Source organism: Scomber japonicus, chromosome 9 (assembly GCF_027409825.1).
Source record: "Scomber japonicus isolate fScoJap1 chromosome 9, fScoJap1.pri, whole genome shotgun sequence".
Classification (NCBI taxonomy): Eukaryota; Metazoa; Chordata; class Actinopteri; order Scombriformes; family Scombridae; genus Scomber; species Scomber japonicus.
The window spans coordinates 37,327,490-37,352,155 of record NC_070586.1 but is presented as its reverse complement, the minus strand read 5'-3'; the positions used below and the strand labels follow the sequence as shown (position 1 = coordinate 37,352,155).

Genomic DNA, 24,666 nt, shown 5'->3' with positions numbered 1-24,666 from the left:
ACCGCTGCCATTGTTCAAGCTGGGGGAGGGGGCGGTTATCCTTATGCTATTACAGTTGGTCGTAAGCGGGTGTTAAGACTGTAAATAAGAAGTCCAGTATCAGCAAGGTATAGACGTTGTAACACTGCATAGGGGTCAACAGTACTATGATTGCCCACCCCCCACCCCCCTCCGTATCGCCATCAATTTTTTCATATTGGTTAGCAGGGCTGTAGTGTTAAATAAAAGCTTGGTTAAACCCTACCTTTAGTAAGAGTGTAATGTACTGATAGATGTACCAAATAGTCTCTGCCTTAAAACATAATTTGATCTCCTACATAGATTAATATTTGGAAAATAGACAGCAACTGATTAACAGCTCGAGAATACAATTAAGAGTTGTTGTTTTAGTTGGTGCATTAAACAATCTGTCAGTCCATTTATAGCAGATATCAGTCTTGTGTTTTTTTAATTTGTTCATAGGGCTGTCCGTTGGGTCACATTGGTTAACAGATTTAAAGATATTTACCTGCCTGAACAGTCATTCATCTTTATACAGTTCATCCTTTTTCTGTTTTTCTTTATGCCTTTCTTCTTTTTTGCCCCAATTATGAAAATAAAAATATTGAATCAGTTGGACCTTCTTTATAGGGGTATAACAAATAACCAATGTGAATTGTAAGTTGGTTTTAATTTAAAAGGTTCGAGTGCATGGATACTGGCACTGGCACTCTTAGGGAGGGCGCACTCACACTAGGGCCAGTTGTTCCGAACCGTGCTGAAGCACAAATGTCCACCCTCCCCTGTCCCCCGCTGGTCCGCACTCACATTACCCCAAACCCAAGTGTACTCAAGCACAGTTGCCTCCGGCACATGCGCCATCACGTTGATATGACATACGCATGGCGCAATGTCTTCATTTAGTGACTGTTGTTTTTACGTCACCAGCAGCGTGATGGAGAATGAACCAGAAAACATGGGTCAAACTTAATGACTGTGTTGGATTTGTGAATCCATTTGGAAAACAGTCACCAGTCTCAACCGTCCAGATTTATTGACTATGCAAGACCTTTGATGCCACCATTGCTATTTTTGTTGTGGAGGGATGGTCGCATGGTTCATACGTCTTAACCACGTTTTGCGCGTTGTGTACGTAACCATGTGCGCATGCCTGACCAAGTACTGGGCCAGGGAAGTGTACCGTCGTCAAGGACGGTACACTTGCATTCACACTAGCCAAATAATCCGGACTTAAGGGGGAAAACGTCCTTATTAACTCTTTTCACCATTGGCATTGGGGGAAGGCCATCACTATTCAACATGCTGAGCAGGTGCAGGGTTGTTGAGGTGAGACATGCTGAACAGTTATTTTCTTCACCTCAGGGATAGTTTAATTTGTTTAATGCTGCAGTGTGTGTTGGTCAGCCACTCTTGTTTGTTGCATTAGCTGAGTGACAGTGTAGAAGGTTCAGCTCAAGTTTGCTGATTGGATTGGTGAAAACACAGTCATAGCTGGAGATTTTAACTGCTACTTTTCTTTGGTGATGGATTAATCACCATAAGTAAAAAATGCAGATGTTTCCCCTGGTCTGCTTTGGGATACCATGAGCGCTTATGCTCGCGGTCTGATCATATCTTATACCGCTGGGTTTCAAAACAACAGTAGAACTGAGCAAAGGAAACTTGAGCTGGAACTGCACTAACTTCAAACTAAATACAACTTATGTCCATTTTTTCACAAAGGTGGATTTACCAAAATTACAAATGGGTACAGAGATGATCTGTGCAAAACCAGCCCCCAATGGATTTAATCAAGATTTTTATAAAAAAATGTTTAACACAATCCTAGTCAGTCCTTCATTTGAAATGCTGCAGTCCTGATTTGAGGCTGGGGCTCTTCCTCCATCTCTAATCAAGGCTAATATCTCCCTGTTATCGTTTGAAGAGTGTTCTTCATACAGGCCTATATCGCAGACTAAGGCTGCTCAAATAATTGAAATTTGATCATGATTACGATTTAGGGGCCAAACGATCTCAAAACTAATAAAATGAGGGGAAACGATTTTTAATAATAATGAGATAGCGCTCAATAACAAAGGTTTTATTTTGAAAAGCTTAAACGGGAAGCCGCCGCAGCACAGTTAGCTTGACAGAAGCTGAAACACACGGCGAAATCTTTTAACTGTAAATAAAAGTGCAGAGTTTCCAGCCTGCGTCAGACGAAGCTGAGTTTACTGACTAATTATTAAAAACCAGGAAGTGATGTGTGAACTGTCGTCATGGTAACTCGCTCAGCTCTAATATCTCTGCACATTTTCTGCTGTGTGTTAGCGTGTGTTAGCGGCAGATAAAAGGCTGCTGCTGGGAGAGAAAATTAATTAAGCCGAATGGATAAGAAATGCAGCATGTTTCTAAAGTTAAAAAAAAGTTTCAATAATCGTGATTTCGATTTTGACCCAAATAATCGTGATTATGATTTTTTCCATAATCGAGCAGCCCTATCGCAGACGGAATTCCGGAATTGGCTGATTAAAACCAAATTTATTTTTAACGCGGAATATCTCGGAATTTGACATAATTTGACAGAAATGCTGTTTTTGTGTGGAAGAGGAACGTATGTCTGGGGAAAACTGCACAACAAGCCCCCTCCACACACTGAGCCCATCCCCCTTCAAAACAATGTAAGCATGGTGAAGCGGCTGGTCACGGCTCTGTCTTCGTTGGCGAAAAAACTTGGGAACTTGATACTAACCCCTCAGTACCAGAGCCAAGCAGTACCCGAAGGACTTCTGTGTCAGGTGAACTGTTGTTCTGCAATTTCTGCCAACACTCAGTTGACTGGAAACGTAAAAGTAAGTGCAATGACCACGTAGTGTCCAAAAGCCACGTGAGAAACAAGGAAAAATACAATAATAACAATAAGGCAGCGTCCCTAATATGGTACGGTAATGAGGAAATGTGGTGTTTTGTCATCTCAATAAATTTAAGTTAATTTCTATTTAATTTGTGTACATTTTAGTCATTTACATTTAAAAACACATTGTTTTTGGTTGTAAAATAAGAGTAAATGGTTAATAAACAGGATTCCCAAAAATTAAAACAAAGAATAAGATCACGGATACAAGTGGATGAAATGAGTTTCCTCCAGGAAGGGTCTGGGCTCACCCTTAGAGATAGGGTTAGGAGCTCAGACACCAGGGGGAGGCTAAGAGCCGCTGCTCCTCCGCATCCAAAGGAGTCAGCTTAGGTGGTTTGGGCATCTGGTCAGGATGCCTCCTGGACGTCTCCCTCCAGGCACGTCTGACTGGAAGGAGACCCCGGGGTAGACCCAGAAAAAGCTGGAGGCATTGTATCCCTTCTGGCCTGGGAATGCCTTGGAATCCCCCAGGAGGAGCTGACGAATGTTGCTGGGTCACATTGCTTAGCTTGATGCCACTGCGACCCTGCCCTGGATAAGCCGCAGAAAATGGATGGATGGGTCTTTTGTCACGCTCTATTATTCCCACTTTATATTTTCCATCGGTTACTGTTTCCATTTGATATAGCATTATCATAAGTGTGGCCTATCTGTGGAGTGACGCGTTCACTCGGTGCCAAGCTTTCCAACAGTGCGAACACCTACAAGTGGTGTGACGAGATCAAAATGTGACGATATTTCTCGTTGAGATGAATGTTGTTTTTTGTATCACTCATGTCAACATCATGTGTTCTTTTTATAATGTCACGTGTGGATCATTAACCTTGTTACAGCTTCTACTTGCTGAGAAGATCTCAGGCAGCAGTAGGAGATGGGGAGAGAGGAGCTGCGATAGGTTTTCCTCTGAAAACCTATAGTAGGGGGAATGTAGTGCAGATGTAAAATGTAAAAAATCCATATTGTTGCTATCGTTGTGATATTGATATCTTAAACGTTCAGAGCTAGATCTAGATAGGATAATGATAACGATATATCAGAGTTTCCTACAGAATTTTGAGAGAATATGGTGGTGAGATCTCAGTCCGACCCTCTAGGGCAGGATAAGCAACCTTAAGCATGTGTGCCACGTTTGTCACGCCGCAGCATAGTCATTGGCACACTGGAAAAAGCAGTATACCCTGTCGACAGCATTTAAAATAACCTGTTAACCATGGCACCTCCCCCTCCCACCCACATTGCCCACAGCTCTGCGGGCCGCTGTCCTACACACATCTCCCACAGAGGGCCCTGGTTCAGATAGGTAGCTGATGGCAACGCCACTACCCATCTGATCCGGGGCCCTAGGTGTCGGTCGGGGGCGGGGGGTACGATGCGATCAGTCTAATAAGTGTCAACACAGAGCTATAAGGACGCTTTGCTCTCACACGCGCATTTATAGTCACACAAACACAAAGTTATTTGAAGAAACACAATGTAGAAAAAAAGGTATTTACTGAAATACTGAACTTGTATGTTCATAAGTAATAAACTAGTTTAACTTAGATAGGGATGTCCCGATATGACTTTTTCACTTCCGATACGATACCGATATTGTAGCCTTGAGTATTGGCCGATACCGATATCAATACGATACGATATAGGCACGAATCATACATATATTTATTCCTTATTTTGTTGTGTGGAATGTTAGAAAAGGCTTGATAAAGTGATGTTACTGTTACTGTTACTGATGTTGTAGTGATATAACAGAAAACAATAGTCAGCAACAGTAGGTATAGGAAAAACTGACCTATTTATTATTAACCAATTGGTTACATAAATTTTAACCTTCAACATAAGAGTATTACCTCAACAAATCCAATAAAAACAAAATGTTATATTTAAAGTGCAAAATAACCACTGGTTACCAACATCATTATACAATTGAATAGAATAAATTAAATTTTAAAGTGCAAACAATTCAAGTTCACTCCAGTTATTTTTTTTACTGTCAGCATATGTTGGAAACAACTGTGGGCAGGGACAAAAACAACAACAACAACACAATATTGTCCACTGTCCAACTGCTCTAAGTTAAGAGTTCACACAGCTCCAGTTTCACTGACTGACTGTGCCCAAAACAATGTAGTAATTACTCTTAGTCTTCACTGAAGAATAGAGTGTAAACACAATAAACATATCACTCTAATAACAAGAGCATAAAACAAATAATAATCAGTCAGTGCTGACTACCCTTACTACTCCTCCTCCTCCTCCACTTTCTGCAGTCCGAGCATAATGTGGAGATTTTTTTTTCACGCGAAAATCCTCATGTTCTTTTTTGTGGTGTTTTTTCAAATGTGCGATGAGGTTGGTTGTATTGAACCTTTCCGGTTCTGTCCCTCCACGGGACACTTGCGCCTGACAAATGTTGCATTTAGCTGCAACGTCTTTGTCCGAGTTTACAGTAAAATACTTCCACACAGCCGACATCACTACACCTTGCTGCAGGCACACACGTTGTCGTTGTTGTGATCACGTGGGCTGTGCATGCTGGATCAGACACGCTCTTCTTCCGCGGCCGGCACCAACGTTAATTAAGGGGCATTACCGCTACCTACTGTGTTGGAGTGTGATCAAACCAGAGTCACCTATTATTATAGAAGTGCTGGAGCGGTAAATGGACAGCTTATATCGGAGCGTTTATATCGGAGTTTTTAGATTCAGTCCGATAAAATCCGATATTCACTTTTTTGGCTGATATCGGACTGATTTCCGATATCAATATCGGATCGGGACATCCCTAATAATCACTTCTGCTTTCTTTGTTTCACAGCAGACATGTGGGCATTAGTCTTTTCTGATTTGTTTGATTGGAACATTAAAGGAAATGGTAAAATTTCTTTCTTGTGCTTTGTGAGTGTCATCGGGTCATCAACAGTTCAACCAGTAGTTCAATTACTAAAAGCACAAAAAATGATGTATTTGACTTTAAAATGTACACAATTTTCTTACGCGGAAGCTTCCCCCTACCTTTTTTTTTTTTTTTAAAGTTTACAGCTACAAAATGAATTGAAACGTCCACACAGCACAAATGTGGGCTAGTTTTAATATAATTAACTTAATGTAATGAATTGTTCGATAGATTAACCAATATGTTTTTAAATAATTAAAGTGCTCTGAATACTCAGTGCTCTCTTATTTTTTAATCTTACAATGCTGTAAGATTAAAAAATAAAAAAAACAGCACAAATGTGAGCCTTGAAATTAAACAGTTTTACAAAACCGTGGACAGCAGATAAACACTGATTTAACAAAATCTTCTGTTAATTGAGCTAGTGCTTAGGAGTTTCAAGGTTTATGGAGATATGTATATGACGCAGTATTGATACATAGATGTGCTCAGAGCGGGACCCTCTACATGCCTGATCAATTTGGTGTAGACGCGACAATGTCTGTAGGAGTTATAAGGACTTCCTGCTTTATGGCGAAGCATCGAAATTGTCCACACAGCCACGCCCAACAGGAATAAGTCATAAAAAAGATTCTGATAACTGGTCTTATGTCTCAGCTGAGTCAATGTCAGGCGTAAATACTTACGATTATGGGAGAAATTAGTGAAATAATGACGCAAGTGACTTCCCGTTGCCAGTAGGTGGCGCTACGACTGTCACTAAATATGAGACTGTACATGTGTTCAGACCGGGACGCTGAACAAGCATATGAAAGTTGGAAAAGCTGAGAGCATGTGGAGTCAAGTTATGAGGGTTTGAAATTTCATGGCGAGACATCGAAATTCGCCACGTCACCACGGCAACCAGGAGTGACGGACGAAAAAGCTTTGAATAACTTTTCATCTCCAATGTCTCCAAGATGACTGTGTGTGAATTTGAAGTGGATGGGATGAAATCTCAAGGACTAGTTCATTCAAATATGAGGCCTGGAAATGATCAAAAAACTCAACACAATGGAGCATTTTTCCCAAGATGGCCGACTTCCTGTTGGACTTAGGGTATGGGTCCAAATGGCGTTTTTGTGCGCCTGGAGATGATACATAAACCTACCGAATTTCATTCTTCTATGTCAATCGGGAAGGCTGAGGTTCAATTTTGAAATATTCAAGGGGGCGCTATTGAGCCGTTTAGTTACGCCCATCCCATTGAAGTATATAGGATGTGAAATGACCCCACTCCAGACGTGTGTGTTGAGTTTTGTTACCGTGGAGGCATCCTTTGCTCCTGAAAACTGTAATCGTATTTCATGGCGTTGAATGCGTTGTCATGGCAACAGTATTTGATGATGGGTCACGAGTTGCAGAATGTAGCATCACCAAGGTCTTATGTCTCAGCTGAGTGAAATCTTGACAGATACAATAGGGCTTCGCGCTGGTCAGCGCTCGGGCCCTAATAACTTGGTTTGAAATGTATGAGAAAAGTTTCTCATCAATGTCATATTCATGTTCTCATTATTTTTTTCAGTGTTTCCTTTTTTGTATCAGGCTGGTGAAGTATGCAAGTGGTCAGAGTAAAAAAACAATATAAAATTCTAAAATAAGAACAAGTGTAGTTTCTTGCAAAATGAACTTTAGAACATATTTGTTAACGTTTATTTATACATAAAATACACCCAAAATTTATAAGTGCAAATTGTAATCTTTTAATTAAAAACTTAAACTAAAACTAGTTTGTAGGCTATAAATGTATAATTTAACACACTGTAATGAAATACTTATATAACACATAGCAACATATTGTCAGCTGTGTTTATATCAGGATATTAAAAAAATAATAATAATTGTAATTTCTGGACTTAATGAATTTTGCCAAACAATTGCAAATTGACATTTAACATTTGATCTTTTCCCCTTTTCTGTTTTTCTACCAGTCAGCAGCCAGCTGCCGGGGTAGCATACACACATCCCACCACAGTGGCCAGTTACACAGTTCATCAAGCACCTGTGGCAGCACACACTGTAGCAGCGGCCTATGCTCCCACTGCAGCCACAGTTGCTGTAGCTAGGCCTGCACCTGTTGCTGTGGCAGCTGCTACTGCTGCAGCATATGGAGGATACCAGCCAACCCATGCTGCCACTGACTATGGGTACCCTCAGCGTCAGCCTGAAGTCCCTCCACCACCACCACCAGTCACCTCACAGAACTACCAGGTACACCCTAAGATTGCTGTTACGATGTAACAGTTGGAATTTTCTTGGCCAATTGAGATTTCTATCTTTTTTTAAATCTGACCTGCCAATTCTGATTTTGGCTGATTGTAATTTTTTCTCCTCCTTCTATGCATCTGTTCAATTTTATATCTTAAATACAAGTAATGTTGTAAGTAATGAAAATTACAACAATTGCAATGGAAAGGCAAAAACAAAACAACCCCCAATGGTTTTGCATGCGAATGCCACAGACAATTGCTCTCTCCTTATCCTTCCTGACTGATTCTTCTCTAGTTTTGTGTTCTGCTAGTGTCCTTGTCACTACTGATAGCATGAGGTGGTACCTGCAGCCCAGTCAAGTAGCACAGGCAGTCTGTTTCTTCCAGGATGGCTCATCCATACGTGTTGTCGCAAGAAGGTTTGCTGTGTCTCCCAGCACAGGCGTGAAAGAGTCTGGAGACGCTGTGGTGAGCATTATGCTGCCTGTAATATCATCCAACATGACTGGCGGTCAGTGATGGTCTGTGGAAGGTATGTCCTTGGAGGGTCGCACAGACATCCATGTCATACCAAGGGTACTCTGGCTGCTGTAGGTTACCGGGATGAAATCCTCAGAGTAATTGTCAGACCTTACACTGGTACCGTGGGCCTGGGTTCCTCCTGGTGCAGGACAATGCCTGGCCTCATGTTGCCAGAGTGTGTAGGTAGTTCCTGGATGAAGTCACTAAGCTGTAACTAAACTTGACTAATATTAAACTTGATTAATATTAGCAAACAGAGAATACCAGGAACGCCTTATTATAATGTAGGTTTTAAAAAAATGTTGCTAACGTTAGTAATGCCAGCTAATGCTAGCTAACGTTAGCTGGCATTGCTGCCTTATTAGCTTGGGGGTTATAAGCTATCTGTGCTGCTCTACAACTGCTCATATATATCACGTTGCTTTTCATGACTGAAATCATTAAGTTGACTAGGCTGGTAATTAGCAAATGATAGAAAACAAGACTTACAGTTCACACTTTCATGAGCTGAGTCTCTTGACGGGTCATGTCTCCCACTGGCGGCAGGAAGCTGCTGCTGACAGCGGGTCTGATGGAGCTGTATGCACCAAAGGCACCAGCTGTGAGTCGCACCTGGTTCTTGCTTCAGCCTCCCATGTACCCGTTTTCCACCAAAGCAGTTCCAGTGCTGGTTCTGGGCCAGTGCTTAATTTGGAATTGGTTTTCCTGTTTCGAATGACAAAGAACTGGCTCCCAGCCATAAAAACTGGTTCCAGAGTAGCACCAGTTCTTTGATGGACTAGAAGAAAGAACCGCTGACGTTAGGGGGCAGAGGGCGGGATTATTGAGACTAACCACAATAAACAATACCGCATAGTGGTGAATAGATAAGGAGTGAATTATCCCTTGCGCATTGGACTGATGGTGAAAATCATACACATTTTGTGTTGTGACTTAGCTGTGCTTTGCCAGTTTACATTAGCTTACAATAAAGGCTAACATAACTATCTCTATCCTGTCGAGCAGCACAAATATGTTGTATCTGCCATGTTTGGATTTGAGCCAGGAGCAACAGCTGTACAAACGTGTAGTTTGCCATCGTTGTTGTTGCTTCTCCTTCTTCTTTGTATTATTGTTGCTTTGAAGTTGGCGCGAGTCTTTATGGGAAAGCAGAGACGTAATTGACGTAATGATGTGGCTCCCTAACCACCTCGAGCCGTGGAAAAGCAAGTTGGTTCTCAACTGGTTCACAGTTGAACCCACTGTGCACCAGCACTAGAACTGCTTTGGTGGAAAAGGGGTAATGTTGAACTCCATCAGATTGCTGGGATGATAATCCTCTAAAGTGAGCGCCACACGCAACCGTATTTTTCATAGCTGACGCGGCAGTGAAGTCCCGTCTCCTCAGGTGCACAAAACGCACCCAGGCCTGGAAGATGGCGCTGTTTATTTCCTGTTAGGAAACCTGTGGACTGTTGATGTCCTGGCTGGAGTTTGTGCAAGCGCAATAATTTACAATGACGATGATAAATGAATGTAATACAAAACTACTGAAGACACACTGACTAAGGATCGACCAATAATCGGCATGGCCGATAATATTGGCCGATATTCGGCATTTTTATGATAATCGGCACCAGCCGTTTTTTCCACCGATAACCGATAAAACAAGTTTATTTTAAAACGCGCTCCTTCTCTCTCTCTCTGCCTGAAGTCACCACTCTTTGCTGTGTAACAATGTCCCGCCTACAGCGCCCACTGATTGGCTGCACGGCACAAGTGACAGCCAATCAACACTGCAGCTTCTAGATGCAGCGCCACAGAGAAGAGAGGAGAGGACTGCTCCGAGAAGCAGCAGCGTAGTGTTTGAAGGCAAGGCAACAGAAAATGTTGAAGTTGCAATAAAAATACTCTATGGTGATGTTTTAAAGACACCACAACCTTTATTATGGGCAGTTTCAATGAAAAGATTTGGACCTACCTGCCTGCCTATATTCACATCAAGTGCGACACATTTTGCAAATAGCTTAAATGATTATGCTTCTAAAAATAAATAGCACCACGGCAAAAAAAAAAAATTGATCAAGTGAACATGACCTGGAGCTCCTTTTATTTAATAAAAAGAAGACATAGCAACATATGGGTACAGCAAGTAGCCTACAGATTAAGAGAGCTGAACCTGTTGAACTTTAAGAGATCTCTGCACTTTTTGTTTTTATATAATAAAACAAGTGCTTGAACCATTTCAACCAAGATCAGAGTTTTTGTTATTCTACAAAAGTTTAAGGTCTTTTTACCACAGATTTTCACAGTGTACAAAAACAAACAGACAGTATACTGTTTTCAGTCTAATCCCAAGTGTGTTATTCTAAATTTTGACACCAAAATTAATATCGGTTCTAAATATCGGTTATCGGTTTCCTTGATTACTAATAAGCGGTATCAGTATCGGCCCTGAAAAAACCATATCGGTCGATCCCTAACACTGACTCTCTATAACAGGAGCTCAGACTGATTACTGCCTGCTCTCTACACTGAGCTATCGCAGAGCCTAGCATGTAACGCCCTCTCGTGACATAATATGACGTGGTGTTGGGGAGTTAACTAAACTGGATACTCAGTTTAGTTAACTGAGTATCTAAGTGTTTCCGAATAATATTACCTAAAGGAAGCATATAAAAGCAGCACTAAGGTCTAACTGGACGAATACGGAGAGAAATCCATTATCTGAATTTAAGAGCTAATTTTTAACTTTCACCAGTGCTGTCTCTACTATGATGAGCTCTAAATCCAGATTGAAAATCCTAGTTGCTGACATCTGCTTTCTCAAGGATCTTAAATAAATTCAGGAGCATTCTATAATATGGCAACAGCATTTATTAGTATTTACACTCAACTTGTGGGATTCAAATAAATAATAAAACAAGAATAAAAAAGAATAAGAAATCACTTTTCTTTTCTTATAACAAATAAAGATGGCATTTTAATGAGTAAATAACAAGAAAGCTTTTGATTGTGCTTAATTTTAGAAAAATAAAGTATCCCTTTATTACTTAGCTACTTGGCTTTTCTCTGTGTATCTCACTGACAGTCGAGTCTCTCTGCATGTCCGAATGCATGGATTTGATTGGCTGATTAGCATCACGTGAGAAGATTGGGTATACACAGTGGTCTGTGAGTTTCTGAGGGCCACTCCACTTTTACTGTAATAGGTGGAGAAGCTGCACCAGTTGAAATAGAAACTCTGACAAAATTTAACAATCCTCAATATTTCGTCAGTTACAGGTCATACAGGCACGCAGGGGCCATACACACTGCTGAGTCACATTATGAGTTGCTGTGATGAAATTCATGCAAGTTGGATCAGACTGTGATTTCAGTTCTTAACCTAGATTTGTGGTATGATCTTGAATCTAGCCCTCAATGGGTTAATGATTTTGGTTTCCATTGATGTCATTTTGTTCTCAACAAATGCTATAAATCAAATTACTGTTTTGCTTTGCAGGACTCCTACTCCTATGTTCGGTCCACAGCTCCAGCTGTAGCTTATGACAGTAAGCAGTACTACCAACAACCCAGTGCTACAGCAGCTGTTGCTGCTGCACAGCCACAACCCAGCGTGGCAGAGTCCTACTACCAGACAGGTAGGCTAAATATACATTCAATTTATTTTCATTCACTTAAATGTCTTGGCAATGCAAGTTAATAATTTTGTTTTAAAGTTCAAATTGTATTCCAGCACAGTGGATTGGCAATGAAACAGTGCATATTTCTGTAAAAACTAGTAAATAAGATGCAGTCTATTTCGGGAGAAGTCAAAGCTGGTTTATTTGAATGCACCAGTAGCTGTTCATTTATGAACACATACATACACATACAAGTTATTCCAAAACTTCTATTTGAAACACAATCAAAACACACATTTTACACCTGAAACAGTGCGTCGGGTTAGTTGTTAATGGTTCGGTAATGATTTACTTAACTGAACTGGACCAGTATATAAACTCAGACCGGATTTGGGTTAGGCTATGAGTTTCAATTAAACTTTTAGAACACAGTAACTTTACATATTTGATACAGTGTGTAGCTGTGTGCTCACTTGAGTCCCAAAAACTCTTCATCAGAGCTGTTGCTGTGTGCAAAAATTGTAGCACTAAGTCTCACAAAGTGCGCTGTCCTCAGACTGTCATCCCAGAGACAGACAAAGCATCATCCTTTGTTCTATCCAGTGGAAAAACAACAAACGCTGCAAACGGCATTGGGCGTAAGCAGCAATGTCAGTGAAATAGTTGATAGACTGCACAGATCTCTAAAAACATAATGTTACAGTCAAACTTGAACTAGAAAACAGAAAACTGAGGCATCTTTTCCTTATCCGGTATCCTGAACCAATACAAGTTTTCTCCACTAGGTGGCACACTAAGTCAAGGAAAGGTCTTGGTGTTCATATATTTGAATGCAATTGATCTTGTTAACATTCCTTTAAAATCCACCCTCCTTGACCTTATTTTGACCAGTAGACCACTGCCAGTGGTGTATTCTATCTTGGCATCAGTGGCCACTATCCCATTGCTTGCATCAGAAATGAGAGTTATGAGGAATCTGCATCACTAACTAAAGAGAAACAAGTTAAATCAGTTGATGACACCAGGCTGCTATAGTATAACCACACATAATAAACACATTAATTTTTATGAATTACATGGAGGGTTAGCGGCTCAGAACTTTCTTCTCAGCAAAAGTAACTCATGTTTTATTCTTGAAACACATCGCTTGGCAAATGCGCCATTATAATAGCAATCTGCCACAGTGTAGGCACACATGGCTTTTAAAGGGAATGAGAGGTGATACTTTGATTGTTTCACCGCATGTTGCACCCAGAACACGGGTGTTTACCTTTTTATTTCTGTCATTCTCTGTGCTGCAGTAATAAACTACAGATAATGTGAATCAAAAACATTGCTGACATATTTGATATTCTCTGAAGTGAGATTTTGAGAGAGATGTCATCCCACTTAACTAGATTGTTTCAATGGAAAATGAATTCTTAAATAATATCCTTGATAAAAATTTTATTGGCACCATGGAGAGACCAAAGTCGCTCTTGCTGTTGCTCTGGTGTATTGTGAGGAGTAAAGGGCGCTGTCCTTCTATGTCGGGCACATAGATGACATCATGATCACCCCCAGACTGTGATGCATTCACAGCCTATTTCATCACTTGTGAGTGAGCTGGGTTTGAACTGGAAGCAGAAAAATTATCCAAATATTGACCCACATGCAGCTCTAACATCTCAGTTCAAAATTCACTACTCAGACTGAGCAGACTAGAGAACTCCATATCCATATACCCATATCCATAAAGTCCATATAGCTTCTATTTCTGTATCCCTTAACCTGTACAAAACATTGTTGTACAGTATGTGATGTGCAGAAACAGTCACAATAAGTTTGTCTTCCATTGTTAAATGTGTTTCATGCAGGAAAGTCAGGAATTTATTGAAACATATTTTGACATGCCAGACAACTCTGTCTGGCATGTCAGAGTTGAAACTATTGTCATGGTTGCATTGGCTCTCACCACCTGCCTTTTTGTTGATTTTTATCTAATTTTAAAATGGTAAATGGACTGTATTTACATAGCGCTTTTTTACCTCCTGAGCCACAGCCACCTCGACAGATCTCAATTGTCCCATTTCTGGTTCTTGTGTTTGATCCTGCAGTTTTCATCACAAACCTTTCCCACTTCACTTTCTGCCTGTATGAATGCAATCTCAGGTTCAGGGAGTTGCTACAGGTTATGAACATTATGAGGTTGTGGTTCTGCCCTCTCAGTCAAAAAGAGGTGATAAGATGTCTTTAATTATTTACCCTTTTGGCACATCCAAATGTTGAATATCAACTGTTGTGGTTTCTAGCCCCCAAACCAGGATACAGCCAGGGGGTAACGTCATACACTCAGAGCCAGCAGACTCGTCAGGTGACTGTGATAAAGCCAGCTGCTCCCAGTCCAGCCACATCCACTTTCTCCATCTATCCAGTGACCTCCGCTGTCCAGCCTGTGGCAGCTGCCTCTGTGGTACCTTCTTACTCCCAGAGCCCAACCTACAGCACAAACGCTGTCACCTACTCTGGTAAGCTTTGACCCTAAATTGAATTCTGCTTTAAAGGTATGAAAACCAAAAAAGTAGATGTTTTTGTTTTTAAAAAAAAAAAAAAAAAAAATCATTTTACTTAAAGGCCCTGACAGTCCATGCCTTTTTGAAACATTTGCAGCAAATGATATGATATTGAAAAAGCAAAATCTAGTAAATGGATCTAGAACATCAAAACGTAGTAAATGTAACTGGAACAATTCCTAATACTCCATTCAGGTACATGTATCATTCGTTCATTTGATATTCATTTGAGAATCCAAAATGAAAAAATGGCTTATGTCATTATTTGTATATGAATGTGATACACAAAAGGAACTTTTGTGTATCACATTCATATACGTTTTTTTTTAAATTTTAGGCTCAGGTCAAAAAAAGAAAATAAACAAAACTCCCCTGGGTCGAATTTATTTTTGCATGCATACATACATGCTCTTCTAATGTTCGGCTGCAGCTGCATCTTTCACATGTAGCAGCCTTTTCCCTCCCTGATCCTTCTCCTTAGTTCCTCCTTATTTCATGGCCTAAAGAGGAGAGAGACATGATGAGTCATATGCCTTCTTAGTGTTGGCATAAAATAACTCCAGTGTTTGATTCTCTCTGCTGTCTCTGGAGTCCTCGCCCTCTTGACTTTCGGCTTGGTCCCTAATAATAAACGACACAAAAACAATAGGGTCCTTGCCTTCAGGCAAGGGCAGGACTCCTCTGGAGTCCTCGCCCTCTTGCCTTTCGGCTCGGTCCCTAATAATAATAATAATAATAATAATAATAATAATAATAATAATAATAATAATAATAATAATAATAGACACAAAAACAACAGGGTCCAGGGTTGAGCATAGCTCAACGGGTAGAGCACCCGCCCCATGTGTTGAGGCTATAGTCCTCGTTGCAGGCAACCCCGGTTCGAATCCCATGCCGAGCGGTCTTATCCTGCGTGTCATTCCCCCTCTCTCTGCCTCCCGTTTCCTGTCTATCTCTACTGTCCTGTACATTAAAGGCAAAAAAGCCCCAAAAAATATATATTAAAAAAAAAAAAAACAAACAAACAAAAAAAAAAACAACAACAGGGTCCTTGCCTCCAGGCAAGGGCAGGACTCCTCTGGAGTCCCCGCCCTCTTGCCTTTCGGCTCGCTCCCTAATAATAAACGTTGAGTTATTATGTAGCAGTCAGGGCTTGAAATTAACTTTTTGAGACAGCTAAAAATCTGTCTCACCACTTGAGGAAGTTGGGTCACAAATGGCGAGTGGCGAATGCTAATTTTAAGCCCTGGTAGCAGTACTCGGTCCTTCACCGCTATCATCTAAAATGGATCAAATGAGATAATATTTGTACAGCATTCCTTCACTGCTATTATCTAAAATGGATCAAATGAGATAATATTTGTACAGCATTCTTTTTCATCAATGTCAAATATGACAGAATCTGTCATTGCTTGCGTTGTGCTAATGTTAACATATGACAGGACTAGGCATGGGTCGGTATGAGATTCTGACGGTATAACCTTAGGCAAAAATATCACGGTTTCACGGTATTATGATTACAGCTCTAAAATGTGTTATTTTGAAATGTCTATTTAAAAAACAAAAAAGAACATTTCCATTGAACAGTCTTCTTCTTCAGATTTTGTTGGCATAGACGCCTTTATTTAACAGTAGATCGACAGGAAACATGGGAGAGAGAGGGGGTGTGACATGCAGCAAAGGACCTCCGATCGGGATTCGAACCGGGGTCGGATATGGCATGCGCTCTAACCACTCGACCACCTGCGCGCCCCACAGTCTTCTTTTTTTAAACAATATACAGCTCTGGAAAAAATTAAGAGACCACTGCAAATTTTTCTAAAATCAGCATCTCTACATGTATGACAGCCATTCCATTCCAGTATCAGTTGAATTCCAACACAAGCACACCTTATTCTACCTAATGAGGTTCTAATGATGACCTGAACTAAATCTCATTTAAGAGGAAAAGTATAAAGAAACACTGCTGTGGTCATCACTATCCTCTTGCAATAGGACCAGCTGGATGCCAAAAAAGTGCTAGAAATAGCTCAAAAGTAATTGGAATGCCAAAACAGTTGAAAAGAAAAGTTTTGAGTGAGGGGGAAAAAAGGGTGCAATTCTGGCTTTATTGGCAGAGGGATACAGTGAATGTCAGGTTGCTTCCATCCTTAAAATTTCTAGGACGGCAGTTCATAAGAACAAGGTCAAGCAGCAGACATTGGGGACAACAAAGCTTCAGACTGGTAGAGGGCAAAATCGACTCTCCACTGATCAGGATGACCGTCAACTTATTCGAATGTCAGTCAGCAACCGCAGGATGACATCAAGTGACCTACAAAAAGAATGGCAAAAGGCAGCTGGGGTGAAGTGCACGGCAAGAACAGTTCGAAACCGGCTCCTAGAGGCAGGGCTCAAGTCATATAAAGTTAGAAAAAAGCCCTTCATCAATGACAATCAAAGAAGAGCCAGGCTGAAGTTTGCAAAAGACCATAGGGATTGGACCATAGAAGACTGGAGTAAGGTCAACTTCTCTGAGTCAAATTTTCAGCTTTGCCCAACACCTGGTCGTCTAATGGTTAGACGGAGGCGTACGAGCCACAGTGTGTTGCACCCAGTGTAAAATTTGCTGGAGAATCGGTGATGATCTGGGGATGCTTCAGCAAGGCTGGAATCAGGCAGATTAGTCTTTGTGTAGGACGCATGACTCAAGCCACCTGCAAGGTTATCCTGGAAGAAAATGTGCTTCCTTCTGCTCTGGCAATGTTCCCCAACTCTGAGGACGATGGATGGTCACAAGCCATCAAACAAAGCTGAACTGCTTGAATTTTTGCACCACGAGTGGCATAAGGTCACCCACAACCAGTGTGAAAGACTGGTGGAGAGCATGCCAAGACGCGTGAAAGCTCTGATTAAAAATCAGGGTTATTCCACCAAATATTGATTTCTTATAAGTTAACACATTATTATTGTTGTTTCTCAATGAATATGAACTTGTTTTCTTTGCGCTATTTGCGGTCTGAAAGGATCTTATTTGTTTTTTGACCATTTCTCATTTTCTGCAAATAAATGACTGAATTAATAAATATTTTTAGTTGGAATTTGGGAGAAATGTTGTTAGTACTTTGTTGATCATTTTCTTTTTACTCAGACATACCTATACATTATGAAATCACAAAAACTGATCATTTTGCAGCGGTCTCTTAATTTTTTCCAGAGCTGTATAGAACATGGTGGAACATTAGTAAATATGTACCGTAAATTCCGGACTATAAGCCGCTACTTTTTTCCCACACTTTGAACACTGCGGCTTGTACTACGGTGCGGCTAACACATGTTTATTTTTTTTTCCGTGGGTGTTGTTGTTACGTACTTTATTATTTTTTCACTTTGCTTCATGTTTAATACACGTTGTTGTCCGACTCGTTCATAGGAGAGAACGGGAGAGTTCGCTCAGTAGGTTTTAATTCAAAGTTTTCCAATACAAGACTGTTTGTGGTAGCAGCGGTACAGCAGATGTAATGAAGTCCACGCAGCACGCTGGATGCAAACTAATATTAACCCTATAGCCTATTCATTATAATGTCCATGGACATAAATTGAGTTATTTTGCCTTAATAATGACAAAATAATACACAATAAATGGTCGGATTGGGAACCCATATGCATAATGTCTCCACGTTGCATTTAGTGTTGCTTGAAATGACCAGGGCTTAGTGTTGCCTTTTTTTAAAAATCGTCGATTTCCAGGGATTCCCTGGAAAATTGGCTTCTTTTCCCTCAAGCAGGGTACACGTGCACTCACACTAGCCAAATAATCCGGACTTTAGGGGGCAAACGTGCTTGTGCACGGTACGATTGCCTAGTGCGCCTTAAATGAACAGTGTGTAGTCAGACTAGCCGCGGTGGGGGGGTTGCGTGCAATCGCTGATGGACACCCCATCGGCGATGGCTGTCAGGCATCGCCGATTGGACCAACCCTAGCTAATATCTCATATTACAACGTGGGACACCTGCGGCTTAAAATCCGGTGTGGCTTGTACAAGTACAAAAATGATTTTCTTTCTAAAATTAGAGCATGCGGCTTTTAATCAGGTGCGCTCTGTAGTCCGGAATTAGTAGTCTACTACTATTAGTAGTAGTCCATTTTTCCTTTTAACTGAGGCTAAACCTGCAACTCAAGTTACGACATAAATGAATTATTTTTAGTGGGAAAAAACAACCTTCTTCCTCCAAGCCGTGGCCGTCTGTCATCATACAGTCTGCAGAGCTACCTGCTTGTAACAGCAACCGGAGGTGCGCGGGGGGGATGGGTACTTTACGCTGCAACTGCACGCGACCTGAGGGACCTCACTGTCTCTCTGAGGAGTCACATTTCGACAAATGCTTCAGCATGTTGCTTGTGTTTCCACCCTTGCACGAAATGACGGTGTGGCACACGTTGCGCTGTTAGCATCCTTCTTAGTGAAATTAAGCCACACTTTGGACCACTTCTGTCTCTCCGCCATGGTGTCGCTCGTGCTGCTGATTGATTCTCGCGCGAGCGTGACGTCATTATTTTGCAAGGCACGTGAAAGAAAGGCATTGATAAGAGAATCGCTAAGCATAAAGGCAAATGATGTGGATGGATTGAACCAATTGGAACCGGTTCTCGATTCCCACCCCTATGCTAGAGGGTATTGAATGCAGTAACACAAAGTAGGGCTAGACGATTATGGCAAAAATCATAATCACGATAATTTTTTTTTTTTTGGCATAGACACCTTTATTCATCAGTAGACTGACAGGAAACATGGGAGAGAGAGGGGGGTGTGACATGCAGCAAAGGGCCGCCGATGGGGATTCGAACCGAGGTCGGCTGCGTATATGGCATGCGCTCTAACCACTTGACCACCTGCGCGCCAATCACGATTATTTTGATCGATATTGAAATCGCGATTATAAAACATGATTATTCATAGATTTGTAAACATAAGCATTTATTGAACCACCAGAATTCAACTTGAAATATATTTGAACAGCACAACCAGGAATAAATTAAAATCAAGAAAAAAATATACAATGATAAATGTAAATAATAATAGCAATATGTAAAAACAACAAATAAAAATTAGGGCTGTCAAACGATTCATTTTTTTAAAATCGAGATTAATCGCAGAATTTCCATAGTTAATCGTGATTAATCACGTTTTGATTTGCATGTTTAAAGTCCTGTTATTTTACATTTCAAGGCAGTTTTAAGCCCATAATGTAAAGCATTTCTTATGAGAGTGTCTTAACTGGGAATCAATCACGGGTCTGCACACTCCAAAATGGTACTTTGGTGGAGCTGAGGCTCCTGGCTGCACCTGGGTGTTTAGCGTGGAGGAGCTAACTCAAACTGGACGCACTCCGTTTGACACAGGGCCAACAAGCCGTTCAAAAGTCCAGTAGCTCTCTTACTTTCCATCACCGCTGCAGGTTTACTGCAGGAGGCCACTTCAAAGCATAGTGCTATATAGCCAGAGGAGCCGTCTACGGATGAGTAGAAGGGACAAAAAGGCTTGCAACATTAAAATGCGATTTAAAAAAATTAACGCGTTATGGATTGGCATTAATCTAATCACGATTAACACGTTAACGCTGACAGCCCTATTAAAAATAAATAGCCAAAACCTACCAAAACAAAAATCCCTTGGCTGCCGAGCTTATTAAACAAATTGGTCGTGTTGCCATAGTGTGCACTGTGTCAAGCAGTTCACACTCCACACGCTACACCTGTCATTTGTCACGCTGAGAAGTGATCCCACCGCACAGAAATTAATATTATGTAATCCATACATCCCAACTCTCTGCATATTGATAGCGGCTCCCTGACGCCCGCAAATGAGACACAATCTCCCGGAACGCGTGTGTGTGTGTGTGCGTGCGTGTGTGTGCGTGTGTGTGCGTGTGTGTGCGTGTGTGTGCGTGTGTGTGATTACCAATGCAGTGCGTGTGAGAGCGCAGCGTCCTGATAGCTGTGTGATCTCATGCCAAACTATTCATGAAACTTGAGAGCACTGAAGATGTCCCAGTCCTACCTTTCGTCTTGTCAACCAAAGGCCTTTCTGTCATTTTAAATTTCCCAGATCTGTGCAGAAACACACCGTTCCTCCAGCAGGTCTAACATAAGGGGCGGGACACAGAACTTGCTGGGAAAGACGGGGGCGTTGGATTTATGTCACAGGTGCACCGCGCCGGGCGGAACAATAATTGCTTTATGTCAATTATTACGTTTTTATAATCGTGGGAGGCCAAAATCGATATCGCGATTAAAATTCAATTAATCACCCAGCCCTAACACAAAGTGAACATCTTTAACATATACTTTGGTTTATGATTAAATCTAACAAAACTATTGTCAGCCTCAGATGTACTACTTGGTGTGTTAATTTGTGTTTTATAAAATATAAGTGTGCTATCATACTTACTTTAGATGATGAAAATGGTACAGTAGTAGCCACTTCAAAGTTCCCCTCCAAGCTGAATGCCAGCTGAATGGCAGCTGACTCCCAGCCAAGTTCCAGCCAAGTTCCAGCTGAGTTCCAGCAGCTGGAGAGACCCCCTCCTTCTCCTGGGCGTGTCTATCTTTTCCTGTAAACCCGCCTATTCATTGTAATACAGGGTTTGACCAGAAGATGGCGCTTCTGTCACAAACTAGCCTACATTCTCATGTTTTAGGAATTGTTACTGTCAGGTCATCCAGATTCATCGAATCAAATCAAAAAATTAAATAGCCTACTGACTGCTGCTTATTTTGTTATTTGTTTTGAATCTAACACAAAAAACGAAAAAAAAGCCTTTTCATATTTTACTTTTAGGCTCAGATAAATAATACGAAATGACAAAAACGGACCACAGGACTGTATTTGATTTTAGGCAATTATACAGCACATATGTGCCAGCCAACCCTGGTCTATTCAGTGCATGCGTTAAGCCAGGTAAACCCAGCCACCTTATTAGCATTATCATTGCTCAACCTTTTGTTTGGGCTTAATGGGCCATTTGGTTCCATGGTCACACAAATCACGCACAGAGATCAGAATAGTGTTCATGGACGTCGGAACTATTTTCTGAGAGGGGTCACTGTGAGCTTTCATAATAGTCAAATCTCTCTTGCGTCAGGTTTTCAGCCTGCGCAAGGCTGAGAAAGAGCGCTCAGATGCCGCGACAGATATGGGCCAGACAGAGTTGAATGAGCATTAATTATATGAAAAAGATAAATATAAGTCAGACAAATTGAGTTTACATTCAGATTTGTTATGATTACAGTAACTAACTAGTTAATTAACTATTGGTGTAAAACTGAAAACTCAACCGCACATGTGTGCTGGACAGAGTGGGGGCACTACACACATCTACTACTACACACCTCACTGACTTAGAAAAGATGTAAAAATGAAAACTCAACCACACATACAGGAGCATATGTGCTGGATATAGTGGGGGGCACAGACAGTGTCTTCATCTTGATTTTCGGTGGGGGAGATGTCCAGCTCGAAGGTGATGGGTTGAGGAGGATGGTTACAGTGCTGTCCCATTGTCTTTCAAAGCGAATGCCCCCCGTCCCCCGCTGGCCCGCACTCACATTACCTCAAAACCCAAGTGTACTCAAGCACAATTGCCTCCGGCACATGCGTTGCGCAAAAGGCGCACATAACGCGTGCTGCGCCGGTAACACACAACACAGCCGATCAATTAACACAACGCACTATGATTAAAAAGTACAAGCATATTCTTCTGAGTCATGCCTGAGTCATGCAGTAGCCTGCTACACATCCTTGTGTAAAAAAGACGCACTGATTTCATTGACGCTCGCAGCCTCTCCAGCGGAGCAGCTATAGAACAGACTTAGTTTAACTGAATGACTTAGAAGTCGCCAAATGACTTGCTTTAACGAATTTCGTTAGTTTATATAATGCAGATTTGTAAAATATTACTTTTATGAGGGTCACAGACAATAAACTTAGCATTTGATAATTGTGGTAGCAGCGGTGCAGCAGATGTAATGAAGTCCAAGCAGCACGCTGGATGTAACTAATATTAAGCCTATAGCCTATTCATTATAATGTCCATGGACATAAAGTTATTTTGCCTTAATAATGATAAAATAATACACAAAAAATGGTCGGATTGGGAACCCATATAATATTAACACTACGTATTAAATAGTGTGTCCTGTTTTAAATCACTAGACTGGGTTTGTCTCATGGGCTATTTCTTGGTTTGACAGTGACAGTGATCAGTGATCAGTCAGAGGAATTATTAAGTGTCCGCGAGTGTTTCCTGTGACACACGGTGTCCTGTCAGATGTACGGCAGGTTCAATTGCATCTTTCTAATGGATTAACTATATTGTGCTTCATTCGGCGACTGTATACAGAAGAATAGAAGTAAAACAAGTAATATTAGTGTATATAATATTTAGCCTAGTATTTTAATCAGGTTTATTCATAGGGTTGTAACATGATGAATCTGGTTAATTTTTTAATCGTTGGACAGCCTAGTCTTTCCTATGAGCAGTGGGTCTAAACACACTGCTCCTCCCCGTGGATAAATGAGGCATTACAGCTGGTTTTCACTCGGGCAGCTTAGGGGCGTTCCCAGTCGGGGCCTCATTGACCACGTCATCGCGGGGGGATCGCATTTCCCCCCTGCTTCCATTATCGGCCAGCCAAGGACCGGTCAAGGACCAGTCAAGGAGCCATCAAGGAAACACGGGAACTTTGAAATGGCTTCATCTGTACAACATCATTATCGTCATCATTTACACAAACCTTTGCTCTCATTCATTGTCATGTAACCTTATCCAAATGCTATACAATGGCAATATAGTGAGTACATTTTGAGTGAAGCTTTCATCTTTTCCCAGGAACCTCATACTCGGGCTATGAGGCAGCAGTCTATTCAGCAGCCTCCAGCTACTACCAGCAGCAGCAGCAGCAGCAGCAGCAGCAGCAGCACCAGCACCACCACCACCACCACCACCAGAAGCAGGCAGTGGCAGCTGTAGCAGCAACAGCAGCATGGACTGGTAACACTTTCACCAAGAAACCCCCATTTCAGAATAAGCAGCTCAGGCCCAAGCAGCCGCCCAAACCTCCTCAGATCCACTATTGCGATGTCTGTAAGATCAGCTGTGCTGGCCCGCAGGTGAGTTTAATACAACCCACACTGACAGCATTTTGTTGAAATGCTTTAAGGATTAAGTGCACACACGATAATAATCATTAGTGTTCCAACCTGTGGTAATAATCACTTTGTCTCCCTCTAAACATTGAATGGGTTAGACTTATAAGGAGCACCTGGAAGGCCAAAAGCACAAGAAGAAGGAAGCGGCACTAAAGGTCTCCCAGAACAACAACAGCAGCAGCAGCAGCAGCAGCAGCAGCAGCAGCGCTATTGGTGGTGGGGTACTGGCCCGCAGTGCTCAGAACCAACTCCGTTGTGAACTTTGCGATGTTTCTTGCACTGGCGCTGATGCCTATGCTGCCCATATCCGTGGAGCCAAGCACCAGAAGGTATGAATATGAGTGGAATATTTCATATCTACAGACATTTTAAAAAAAAATGCTGTCAGCCTTCATGGTGACTGTGATTTACTTTAATTTAAAAAATGTATGTGTGAGAACGTTTGGTCATCTACGCACCATGAACGGAGATACTTCAGACTGTACTCGCACTCTGTCTAGTCATTGAAGCGTGTGCAGTGTATGGCCACATGACTTGCCCGTTGCAGACCACTGAGCGGGTGCAAATGGATGCTAATGAGCAGGATGACGGTGAACTGGTGGCAATAAAAAAAAAAACGCAACCTCTGTTATGTTCTGGATTGTTTCAATAATAATTAAAGCTGCAAGCAGCGTTGGGCGGGACCTTGCCCCCTTGCGCATATTGGGCCGTGGCGAAGCGGAAAGGTTTCCCTTAGAGGTATTTAGATGCTTTCGGAC

The 24,666-nt window shown here is 41.5% G+C and overlaps 1 protein-coding gene across 2 annotated transcripts in view; it reads left to right on the top strand.

Annotated features, from left to right (window-relative positions):
* zfr (zinc finger RNA binding protein) overlaps positions 1-24,666 on the top strand; it is a 54,880-nt gene that overhangs the window by 451 nt on the left and 29,763 nt on the right. For both annotated transcript variants that reach the window (XR_008321804.1, XM_053326040.1), the window contains exons 3-7: positions 7,760-8,039; positions 12,045-12,183; positions 14,457-14,672; positions 23,589-23,869; positions 24,007-24,237. Coding sequence is in view for 1 of the 2 variants with exons in the window: in XM_053326040.1 (XP_053182015.1) it covers positions 7,760-8,039; positions 12,045-12,183; positions 14,457-14,672; positions 23,589-23,869; positions 24,007-24,237 (1,147 nt within the window). In the remaining variant the exon portion in view is untranslated. The remainder of the gene's footprint in view (positions 1-7,759; positions 8,040-12,044; positions 12,184-14,456; positions 14,673-23,588; positions 23,870-24,006; positions 24,238-24,666) is intronic.